General features: G+C 42.2%; 1 protein-coding gene across 1 annotated transcript in view; it reads right to left on the reverse strand.

Moving 5' to 3' along the window:
- The window catches only part of KIAA1109 (KIAA1109 ortholog), a 146,012-nt gene that overhangs the window by 29,887 nt on the left and 104,399 nt on the right, over window positions 1–11,726 (reverse strand). Inside the window, exons 54-61 of the mRNA XM_023520429.1 lie at window positions 11,482–11,693; window positions 10,428–10,626; window positions 7,019–7,078; window positions 5,122–5,348; window positions 3,997–4,127; window positions 2,713–2,836; window positions 900–1,009; window positions 170–260 (exon numbers count right to left, since the gene is read on the reverse strand). Of these exons, the coding sequence (XP_023376197.1) occupies window positions 170–260; window positions 900–1,009; window positions 2,713–2,836; window positions 3,997–4,127; window positions 5,122–5,348; window positions 7,019–7,078; window positions 10,428–10,626; window positions 11,482–11,693 (1,154 nt within the window). The remainder of the gene's footprint in view (window positions 1–169; window positions 261–899; window positions 1,010–2,712; window positions 2,837–3,996; window positions 4,128–5,121; window positions 5,349–7,018; window positions 7,079–10,427; window positions 10,627–11,481; window positions 11,694–11,726) is intronic.

Here is an 11,726-nt window from a genome sequence, read left to right on the forward strand (position 1 = left end):
TCTCCACCTAAGAGCAAGCGGCTGGGGTCTTTACTGCAGACCGCTGACCGCTGACCAGCAGGCGGCGCCCTGCTCCACCCGCATCCGGTTTTGGGATCCCACAGCTCCTGCAGCTTTGTGATTACTACCGCACCCGGCCAGGGCATCGCTGGCGAGGACTGTCTCTTACTGTGTCTTGGATGCTGAAGGTCACTCTGGGCCCAGGAGACGCGGCATCCACGCGCACTTCCGGGAGCTCCTCGGTTTCTCCCACTCGAGAACTGCGGGACGTGCAAGTGACAAGGCGTCACCGTTCTGGGTTAGAAGTCCCCGGGCTTCATTAAAGCCTCATCAACGACATTAGCGCTCTATTTCTAAATATCTATCTTACTCTAGAATCGAACTTTTGGTACCCCATTTCTTAACGTTTAGCAGCCCATAAAAAAAAATTCAGTGTTTTGATTAGCACAAGATTTTCTAAAACCAAACCATATAAAATGAACTTACACTGTTTACTTTATAGTGCTCATTTACTAGTAAAACTGTTTTCCTTCAATTATATGTAAAATTTTCCATTTTTTCATATGCTAAATATGTATGTAATCGCTGCTTTTCTAAAATGATAGATAAACTTGGAGCAGCAGTCACTCATATGCACGTTTTCATTTCTCTAGATGGTCTGTAAGTTCACACAAAAACTTGCCTAAATGGCAATGTATTCATCACCCAAAAGCACACAATGATTGTGGCACACATGTGACAGGAATTCCTCAAAAAGCTGCTAGTTTGACAGAATCCACTATTACTGGTATTTGACTTAGGTCCGTTTTTGCTATCATAATTTTATAATATCCCCAATTAGAACACAAGAAATAAGTAGTGGACCTTGGTAAAGGCCCATCGGTTGGAATATGTATTACCTTGCCCTTTCCATTCGCTTAAGAGGTGGTCTTCCAGAAGCAGTAATGCTTTTCGATCGGTTGTAACTTGGTTTGTACCCCAAACCCCACTTATCCTTCAGGGAAGCGGCCTGATGGAATGAGAGAGAAAAGGGTGACTTCAGGCAGTTGTTCACTGCTGTAAGATCCGACTTCAGATGAAATATTCTACTATAAACAAGTGAGCTCGTTTCCCCCGGGTCAATGCAAGTTACTCCAATCAGCTACTCTTGTCCTCATGTCACTCAGGAGAGCTGCGCAACGAAAATATCAGAATGTAAAAAGATTGCGAGCGGGGCTGAGGAGTCCAGAAATAAGGGGAGAAGAAAGGAAACGATTCGAAAGGAAGGAAAAAAGAAAAGTTGAGAATTACAAGCAGAGAGGAAGAGAAGGGGCAGCGGCCCCCAATCAGCTCAAGTGGCACCCAGGAAACCCCGTGGCAGAACTCTTCCCCACAGTAAAGGAAGGGCCGTGAACACGCCTGGCCTCCAAATCCCTCCTCTCCGTAGCTGTGGCGCGGGGCCGGGCGGGAGTTGACGGGGAAACGCCCAGGGACAGCGATGTTAAGAGCACGGACGGAGTTCCGCTGATCTCCCTCATCTGTTCCACTCAGTTTCATAGGCAATTACCACGCACAAACTACCTTACAAAGAGGGTGCAAGCAATATTTCAGTTGCGTTGTATGATTAGTAGGTACGCAGTAGTGAACATTTTAAATACAGAATTATGCTTTATAGATCATTACTACCCATTTATTAGTATCAGAAGCCAATGATGAATAACTTAAATTGGACTTTATCTTTGATTTAAACAAATAATTTAGAACAATACTCAAACTAGGTCACTTGGGACTTCGGGGTCAGCAAGAAAAGGACGTCCAAGCCAATAAAAACTGGGTGCCGGCACCCTTCCCCTTCCTCTGCCCCAGCTGCTCTGATTCGAACTGTTTTTATATATTGGGGTACCACCCAAAAACCTTATTCTTATAAAAAAAGGAAGGTTCTACTGATTATTGGGGGGGGGGGGGGAAGGTTAAGAACCCATTTATCTTTTTAAAAGAAAATAGTTTTTCCACTAACAAGAACCCCTTGACCCAAAGCAACCAATATCCATTTGAATACGTTTTAGAACTATTTCCTACTATATGTTTATAGTATATCTATTGATTTATTTCAATTGTTCAGCTATTGGACTAAATCCCAGAAAATGGGGTAGGCAGTGGGGTCAAAGAAAAATAACTTGTTTTTTAAGAGACTCAAACTCTAGTACGAGTGACAAACATGCAAATAGTAAAGAGAAGAATAAAGTGCTGAGGATACACAGTAGCCGAGAGGTAAAGTCAGCTGCGGGGAATGAGACGGGGGTAGAACGGACACCTGAAGAGACTTCACGTTCGAGTTAGAGACTAAAGGAAAGAATGACGTCACAAACGGCAGCGAGAACCTGGTGGCACAGGCCGGAGCCTGCAGGGCGCCTACTGTTTGGGTCTCGTTCTTGGCTGCTGGGATTACTGGCCGTGTCACCTTGGTCAAATTCCTCGACCTCTCTGTGTGTCTGTTTCCTCATCTTTAAAAGGGGGGAAATAACACCTCCTGCGGTTGTGAGGATGTAACGATTATTAAACGTAAAGTGCTTTTAAACAGTGCCTGGTACCCAGCAGACGCGAGATGCACAAAGCAGGTGGCATTATCACCAGCAATGGGGCAAGGAAGAGAGCAACGAAGTCTCATCATCAAGTTTCATAAAGTAGAAAGTAAAAGCTGCCCAGTGAAATTCTTTGTGAACGCCCACTCACTCGCATGCTGGACCTCCGCAGCTTTTTGCGGACGTCTCTTCGAATGTCATTCACAGCGACAGATTCTAACTGCTGGTAACGCTGAATTTCTTGGTTTATGGTTCCTTCGCTTGCACCTAATTTTCTGGATGCAAAAAAAATGTGGCAATTAATGTAAAGAAGTAATAAAGTAAGACTGATTTTTACTTGCTTTTTATCCTTTCACTTTTCAGAATATCAAAGATTATGTATGGGCAAGTCAAAATCCTCCATACCTGAAAACTGTAAAAAAGCTTGCTCTAATGTTTTAGAAAACAGTTCTTGCTCATTTCTGTGTCTTATGAAAACTATGGCTCCACTCTGCAAAAGGATGTCTGGATATAAAATTCTACATATAATGTAAGCCTCAGGTAAGATTTTAGGGGAGGAAGTATATTTTGCTTCAAGTCATTTTTCCCCTGACAATAAAAGGAAAATTATAATGTAAATCAATAGGAAAATGTGAATCACTATATCATAATTTACAGTTAAGTTTTTAGGTAATACTTTTCATTGTACAAAATTCATATTTGTATAAAGTCCCTGAATGCAAAAAAAAAAAAAAAAAAAAAAACCCAACCCAGAGATACAGGTACATGAAGTTTAGAAAAAAAGAGGCATGACCATCACCTTTTGGGTGATTTTTCTGAAACAAAAATTTTAAAGTTTGCTAAGGAGAACAGTTAGTCTAAGAGATGGAGTTATTACTTAGTTCTATCCAGCAGGCAACAGATAAAGAAAAATAAATTACTCCCACCTACTGTCCCCTCTGGACTCACCCAGCCCTACCTCAGCCCCAGAGAACCGCTACCACAGGCAAACCCAGTGTGCTTCGAATTCTAGCTCTTTCATTCTTCCTAGCCAGTTATCTTGACGACAGTTTGGATAACGCCATCAAGCCTCACAGAAATATTGTGTAGATTAAACTGAGACAGTATGTCAAATGCACAACAGGTGCTTAATAAATGCTCAATTTGTTTGCCCTCTCAAAATTTTAAATTTCAGAAATCCTGTTAGCAAAAGACTAACACGTATATTGACGGGCGCACGTGGAGACGCACGTCCGTGACACACGGTCAGTCCGGCTGCTCGGGAATGGGCGCTGCGGTGAGCGCCAGACCAGGCGTTCGGGTCACCATCCCTGCCGCACGCACGAGCGCAGGAAGCCCGCCAGCGTGCCTGGACCCTGGCCGCCTCACGCACGACCGCTACCGCCCCACGACTGCACTACGAGGACTTGGCGCGAGTTGGGGCCGTGACACACACTTCAGGTCGTCTATGACTCTGGCCTGCTCGTTCAGCTCCCTGATGTCCACCAGGCGCTTCACCGTCTTCCTGCCTCTCAGCTCCCCCGGCGGCCCGCAGGACGCTCCTGGTCTTCGATACTCCACAGGTTCCTGAAAATCAAAGTGTGTTTGTCTGCAGCACCATTGGGTCACACAGCAAATCTACGCTATCCCCAAAATGACACATGAATCAAAGGGAGCATGCAAGAATCAGCGCCATCTACGTCACATCCAGTACGATGATTGAATTCTCCAGTGATTCGACCCTTGGTTTCATAAGGAATCTATTTAGTTGCTACCTACGTTTCCCCATGAGTGGGCTCTGCATACTTTCAAATGGGACTGGCTAGCCTGAGGGGAGCCCCTCGTGTCGGGGTCACACAGATACTCTGCAGGAACAGAATGGCGCTGATGCGGGGGCGTCAGGCCTAGTAGGTGATTTACAAGTCGCTGCCCGAAGGTGAGCTTGTGGCCATCTCCACTTACAGAGCTTCCATCTGAGCTCTAAACGATAAACAGTACAGTGGTCTTTAAAAGTACATCTTTCCGAGAACAAAACTATTTCGTAATACAATAGTAAAAAGATACTCAAAAATTTTTAATACCAGAATGAAAGCGGAGAGTAACTACCAAAAATTTGATACTATAAAGTGTACAGTATTGATGGAGACACACATTTTTAAAATGTGTACTTCATGTTGTGTGCATGCTTCACCACTTTGCTTCACCACGATCTGTTTAGAACATTTCCACGCGCCCCCAAACAAAACTGGCTGTGACCAGCAGTCTCCGCCTGTCCCCTCCTGGCCTCCCCGACTCCCCAGCCCTAGGTGGCCGCAACTCTGGCTCCACAAGTCCACTGGTACTTGTAAGGTTAGTGTACATTCCCTGTAGCTTGAGGCACAAGTTGGTTGACAGTCATTATTATGAAACGAGGGACTCAATTAAAAGACAGTATTATGAAACTAAAAAGCAACATTATGAAATGCGGAACCAGGAGCCACGCCCCCCCTTCCCTCCTCCACAATTAGCAACTGCGACATAGTGACGCTGCGTCAGTATGACCCCTGCCCCGGGGGGAAGTGTGCAACGGGGGTCCCCTCACCGTATGGACAGTAGGAGACATAGTGTCCACTTCGTCCTCATCCGACAGGTCGCCTATGTTCACGGAGTTCAGGTCCGCGATGTCGTCGATGTCCTCCTCCCCCGTCAGCGTGGTGAGCGTGTTGCCCAGGGCGTTGAGCCTCTTGCCGATGTTGGGGTCCATGTGGACGTCGATCCCACACATCTTCCACAGCACGTTCAGTGTCCAGGTCCCAGCACTGCTGCTTTCTGTGGAAAGGAAGGAGAGGCATTTCCGGTCAGTCTTGAGTGGAGATATTTAAATCATTCTACATTTAAGGAACGGAATGGATGATGGTCCGTGTCACCACCAACGGCTCTCCTGGCCACATCGTCAGGACACGGGGCCACGGGATCGGCTCCCTGACTGCCGGGTGAGCACCCACCACCCCCTGCGCAGCAGCCCTTCTCCCCCAACTGTGGATTCGCTCCCCCTCACCCCAAGCTGACCCCCTTCCCACGGCCACTGCAGGGCTGGCCACCACCCTTGCTCACGAGTCAGGATTAATTAGGTAATTAGCCTGGGTGGGGTCAAGGGGGGGTCAAAACCCTCCCCTGGGCTTCAGGGGAGACCGCCCTTCCCCAGTGAGGAGGGGACCAGGCTCCTGAGCCACGTGTCAGGAGGCCAGCAGTGACGCACCAGGACCCACCCCGAGGGGAAAGACAAGAGCGGCAGAGTCCCGCCGACAGTGCGATCTCGCCCTCAACTGACCTGGCGCCTCTCGTCCCTGAGACAGCCCTTCCCAAGTTTCACTGTGGTCTGCGAACATCCCTTCACTAAGTTCCTTGTTTTGGTTAAGTTAGTTACAAACAAGGGTCCTGACAAAGGCTTCGAGGTGACCTTTACCTCGGTCATCGCCCTTCCCTCCAACTCCACTGCAGGAAGTTCCTGTGTTCTCGGCCCACAGTGGGGACCGCTGGCTTTGCTGCTCTGGGACAGTTAGGATGAGCGCGAGGCTAGACTTGGGGAGCATAAGAGGGACTAGCAGGGAGAGAGAGGAAATCTCCTGACCTTGATCAGCTTCTACCCCCTCAACATCTTAAGAGCCCTTACATAAATATCTCCCTTTAGCTTACCCGAATGCTCTACCCAGCAAAACAGTACAAATGTGCACTGTACTATATCATCTTATCACTCCTACAGTTACCTCCTAAGTGGTTTCCAAGGGCTTTTTTTTCTCTCTAATCGTTGAAAATGTCCCTCATATACTGTCGCCATCTGCTTTCTTGCTCAAAGAAATTTAATAGCTTTCCCATCGTCCACCAAATCAAGTTTGAACCCCTTATTTTGGGATTTAAGACTTTTCCCATCTTATTTTTCATATAACTTTATTCCGGCCAATTTAGACAGCTCTAACCAGACACTGTTTTGCAGTCACGACTGACACCTCCCGAGTTTTGCTGACGAAACAACTTTATCTCATCTTTCAAGTCCCTGTTTAATGCTTGTTCTTCCGTAAAGCTTTCTCTGATCCTAGTATCCTTCCAAATTTGGAAATTCTGTCTCCCTCCTGTAATTTTCAATAGCAGCTGGAATTTTATATTTTATTGTACTTATCCCATATTACAGTTTAATTATGCTGCAGGGCCTTAACTACTTTATTACAATTTAAATTTATAGAGTAGAAAGACCTTATTCATCTTTATCTTCCCCCGATTTTGCAGTGTATCCTGTACACAGCAGGTGTCTAATTAATAATTGTTAAATAAATAAAAATATACTAATATTATTACGAAATGTGTTTAAAATTTGGGGAACACCAGAACAAGTTTAGTTAAAAGGTCCCCTCGCTATTAATACAAAGGCAGAAAAATATGTACGTTTAAGGCAGAATTCTACCCGACACACGTAGCAAGAGCAACATGAAATGCGGACTTACCAGCGGCTGCTTGGCCTGTAGTCCTGGAACAGACTTCGTAGGTGCCATCTGGAACCACGCCTGCACAAAAAGCACCCCAAACAGTTTTCGATAAAATTATGCTGTGATGAAATTTTGTACTGCAATTTTTTTTACACAAAGATTACTACCTAAATATAAACCGGACCACTAGCTTCTCTAGGTTTCAGCTGCTAACCTGTAGACTAAAGGGCAGCCTCAGATGACTTGTAAGGTCGATTTCAGATCTCATGGGGTTTTATTCTACGATTTGAAGAATTTAACTGCAGTTTGATCTTCACATTCTGCATGTGATTTCCACATGGATTTCCACATGTGAGTGACAACACTTGGCTGATTCTGAAACTCTAGTTTCTGAATGCTATGACAATTTGTATCATCATGAGTGACTAGCACTTTGAGAATGCAAATGGTTTAAACTGATAAGAACTGCCACATCAGGTCACGGACATGATTCATCAGCCTTGTCTTTTCCTTTGACAAGAAACATTTTATGTGAAAAAAAATGACTGGCTGCTACGATGTCAATCTTGTAAGGTCACAGACCTGTCCCCAGGACATGTATGTGACTTTAACTCTGAAACACTTCCTACCAGTTAGCTTCAATCCAATAAGGTCAGCTTCAGAAACGGAGGTTAATTAAATCAACAATTTTAAACAGTAAAGGACATACCATCCCTGAAACAACTTTTAAACAAAGTAAAGTCTCAAGACAGAATTAAGACCCTTTCTCAGGAATCCTTAACGAAAACCAAATTTCAATCTAAACCTGACAGTACATACAACTTAAATGAAATGTCCTTTTGCAGTTCACTCTGCATCCCAACTGGTCTTCAAATGTTACCCAATTTTGAGTTGTAGAAAAGCTACAACCTATTTCGGAAAAAAAGGGTCTATTTGTTAAGTGACGATTTCTATTATGTGGTTCTTATTTTTAAGATAGTGCCAATGACTTTAAATTCTAAATTATATTTTTGAACCATCCAGTACCGGTGCCTCACATACAATTATAAAATAAAAAGAACTAGGTTTTGTTTTGGGGTAAAAGATCACCCACTTCACCTTTATAGTCATCATTCAGAGCAAAAGAAACCCAGCCTACTCTTCCGAATTTAACAATGCTAGAATGAAAAGAAAACTCTTTGAAATTTGAGCAACATAATTGAGGCCGAGTGCAAGGTAGAACTAGTAAATAAAAATGGGTAAAAAACTTTTGGGATTTCCAATCCCAAGAAGTATCAGAGATTTTTAATTAAGCTTAAAAAAAAAAAAAAAGATTATATAAATTCATAGAATATAGAGCCATGGTGAATTAATAAGGAAAATTAAGATCTTTAGGAGCAGATCCAAACCCTGGAAGTGAGGAGTGGGTGTCCATGGTCTCCGCGTCAGGGAGGGAGTGCTGAGCAGGACCAAGCGTCACTTGGGGACGGACGCCCTGCTCTTAGGACCGAATGCTTTCCAGGTGTAAACAGAGCTTGGAGTCTTTCAAACTTCTTAAATGGTTTATGTCATTTTTCTAAATACATGTTAATGAAATGGGTTTAATCTTTACTATCTACTTACATGGTTCCTTTGAACTCTTCCTACAGATTGGCCTTCCTAATATTTACTGCATTTTTCCTCTAAAAAACATTACCACTTAAAGAGGAAATCTGACTGGGCCATCTTTTCTCAAGGGCATAATTTTAAAATGATTCGTAAAAAGTCCTAACGCATGCTTCTACTGTTCCTTATCTCTCTGGTCCTAAACGCAACTCTTCTTTTTATTGTTTTATTAAAATTATTGGAGTGATACTGATTAATAAAATCAAATAGGTTTCAAGTGCACAATAATACGTTATATGTATATTGCATTGTGTGTTCACCACCCGAAGTTAAATTTCCTTCTGTCTTCTTTTTCAAAAATATTAATGTTAGTTACATCCAAGTATACTTACTACTAATAAAAAATACAAAGTAGTAAAGTACTTGCCAATTTTATAATTTGGAATTCTTGTAATTATATCTATGAAACAACTACTGGCTCCCAAGACACCAAACAATAAATATAGTACAAAACCAAGTCATTTAATTCCTCTAAAAATGAAAACAAATTACAATTGTCACAATTTTCAGTATGTCAGTGTTCTATTTTGTTGGTACGATATACATCGAGATGCAAGTTATTGTTTATATCTTTTCTGTTTTTGATTTTGAGTCGGAGGCATATTTCTTATGCATTTTCCTTTTAAGGAAATGGTATCCTTTCTTTGTTTCCAAAGATATTCTATCCATTTTAGTGACTATAATGATTGCAAAGATGTCATCTTAATAAAAATTAGGATTAAATTTATTTTGTTTTAAGAAAAAAAACCACAAACAAAAGACAGTTATAGGGACTTTTAAAAATACATATTACAACTGTGTAAAGTGATTATTTGTAAAGATGTCTGATGAAGGCTACTTCTGGTCTATTGGATATTAAGCATGAGTATTTTGATACCAAATCTTAGTAACCTGAAGTATTTCAAAGAAATCCTAGTATTTTACCTAAGAATTATCTAATGCAAAGCATTCCATACCGACAATTTCACTTATAATTTTACCTAAGTTTTAGTTAATTTGAATGCCAAAACTTCAATTTTTGACATAAAAATAATGGAAACTTTTCCTATTCCCCAAAGAAACCCCAAAATGGAAAGATTGTCTTCCAGTGAAGAGGAGAAAAGATTGCATAAACAATGGCGTACCACTTTGGCTTGCAAGAATGGCTGAGGAATTTTAGTTCACGACCATTCGTTCTTCAAATACCATTTTTCATTAAGATTAACTATGCTTTATCAACACTCCCATATTGAAAACATTAAAATGGATAGAAATAAACCCCTATACCTTCAAAATAGTACATAAACATAGCTTTAGTTATTCCCAGCCTTGAGAAATTCACACAAGTCGCATAGTGTAACCAACAAATCTGGACATGTGGGTTTATTCCTGTTGGTAGTAAGGCCGGCCGGCTCTGGCTCCTGGTCATCTGCACTGCCCTGCATTATCTGGTGAACCGGATCTCACACATTTATCACTCTCACTCGAGAGCCACACAGAATGAAGAGGATTTATCTGGTCATTAGTGAATCCATTGTAGGAAAAATCAGGGAGTGATCAAACCCTCAAATGTTAAACCATCCAAAACAATGGCTAACTGGTTTACTTCCCAACACTACTGAAAGCTAGTTTTTTACAAGTATGTCCTGACATCTTAAGGTAGAAAGAGCCCTTATTTCACGAAGTCTAATAACATTCCTATATCTGAACATCCTTTACTTTTACAAATGGAGATACTGGGTTGCTTTGGTCTCTTTTAATTTTTAAAAATTCTACACCTCATACAGAAGGTGGAAGCACTCACAGGCGTTCATCACCAGGTCCCCGCGAATCTCCGGCTTCCAGTCGTCCCAGGACGTCTCAAAGCCATCAGCAAAACGGATGCAAAAGCTTTTGAAGTGCCCTTTGCTAACCAGGGATTCTGAAGAGCAAGCAGTGATGAGAGTACTTTCGATGGTCAACACCAAGGCTGAGCCAGTGTCAAGGTCGCCAGAGTGATTAGACTGCAAAATACGTTAGAGAAGAAACAGACAAAAGGTGACAAGTTTTTAAGTTTGGAAGTCCTGGTAGGAGTCCTAGAACAAACATCCAGAAAAGGTCAAGCCCAAAAATCTGCATCAAGAAGCAGCTTTGAAAGATGCCTACTTTTAAAACTCAGAGTGCCACAGGCTGCCAACTCCCACCCCAGAGTTTTCCCCTAACACTGTCTCCCAAACAAAATGAGTTTGCTAAAAGACAAACTCATTTGACAGCGGCCTACAGGTTATTTATTATGGCAGTAAAACACAGGCCCCTGTGTTCGTTATGACTGCCTGATGGGTTCATAGCTTTTCCACCCTCACACACATGTGCAAAAATGTGCTCCTGAGAATTAGTCCCAAATTATGAAAATTCTTGCTTTATCCAGGTTACAGATAACTTGCAAGTTTCATTACTATTAAATATCAGTTTAAAAGCATTTTGAAATTCTCTATTTTAGATGAGGTTTTTAACATTATTGAATAGTATTCTCAAATGTTTTGTTTTTTATTAACGGTGTATGCCAAAGACTTCTGTACTAATAAACAAGAACAGTAAAAAGACTCTGAAAACTAAGCTGCTTATTTGTCAAGGTGAAAATTGAGAATTATCAGGTAGATGTCAATCTCATCAGAGTGCTTTGGAGAAAAATCTCATGAGATTTGCATTTAATATACTGAAGATGAAAAACGGTTGACGGAGTTCAATCTTACTTTCTGTTTACTAAATTCGAGTTATAAACTGCTCTCCTGAAAATGTACTGCTCTAGTATATACACGCAGAAACAGTAAGCAGACATGCCTGGCCCCTAATCTTGGGCTAGGATGGGAGTTTCGTACCTGTGCGGTGTTTGTGATAGGCAGGCAAATTCCCAGATCGTTCACAGTGAGCTGCAGGAAGAGAGTCCCAAAGGCCTGGGCAGAGGTTTGCTGGATACCAGGCAGCATATCCACGACTTCCTTTGTAGCCATGTGAATATCCTTATGTAAAGCCATTCGTTGTTCATTCCAATTGTCATAGGCAGCCTTATAATTCAGCCAAAACAGCACAGCTTTTGATAATTAAGGCAGGACAGAAAGAAAAT

The sequence above is a fragment of the Pteropus vampyrus genome, unplaced genomic scaffold (genome assembly GCF_000151845.1).
Source record: "Pteropus vampyrus isolate Shadow unplaced genomic scaffold, Pvam_2.0 Scaffold263, whole genome shotgun sequence".
NCBI lineage: Eukaryota > Metazoa > Chordata > Mammalia > Chiroptera > Pteropodidae > Pteropus > Pteropus vampyrus.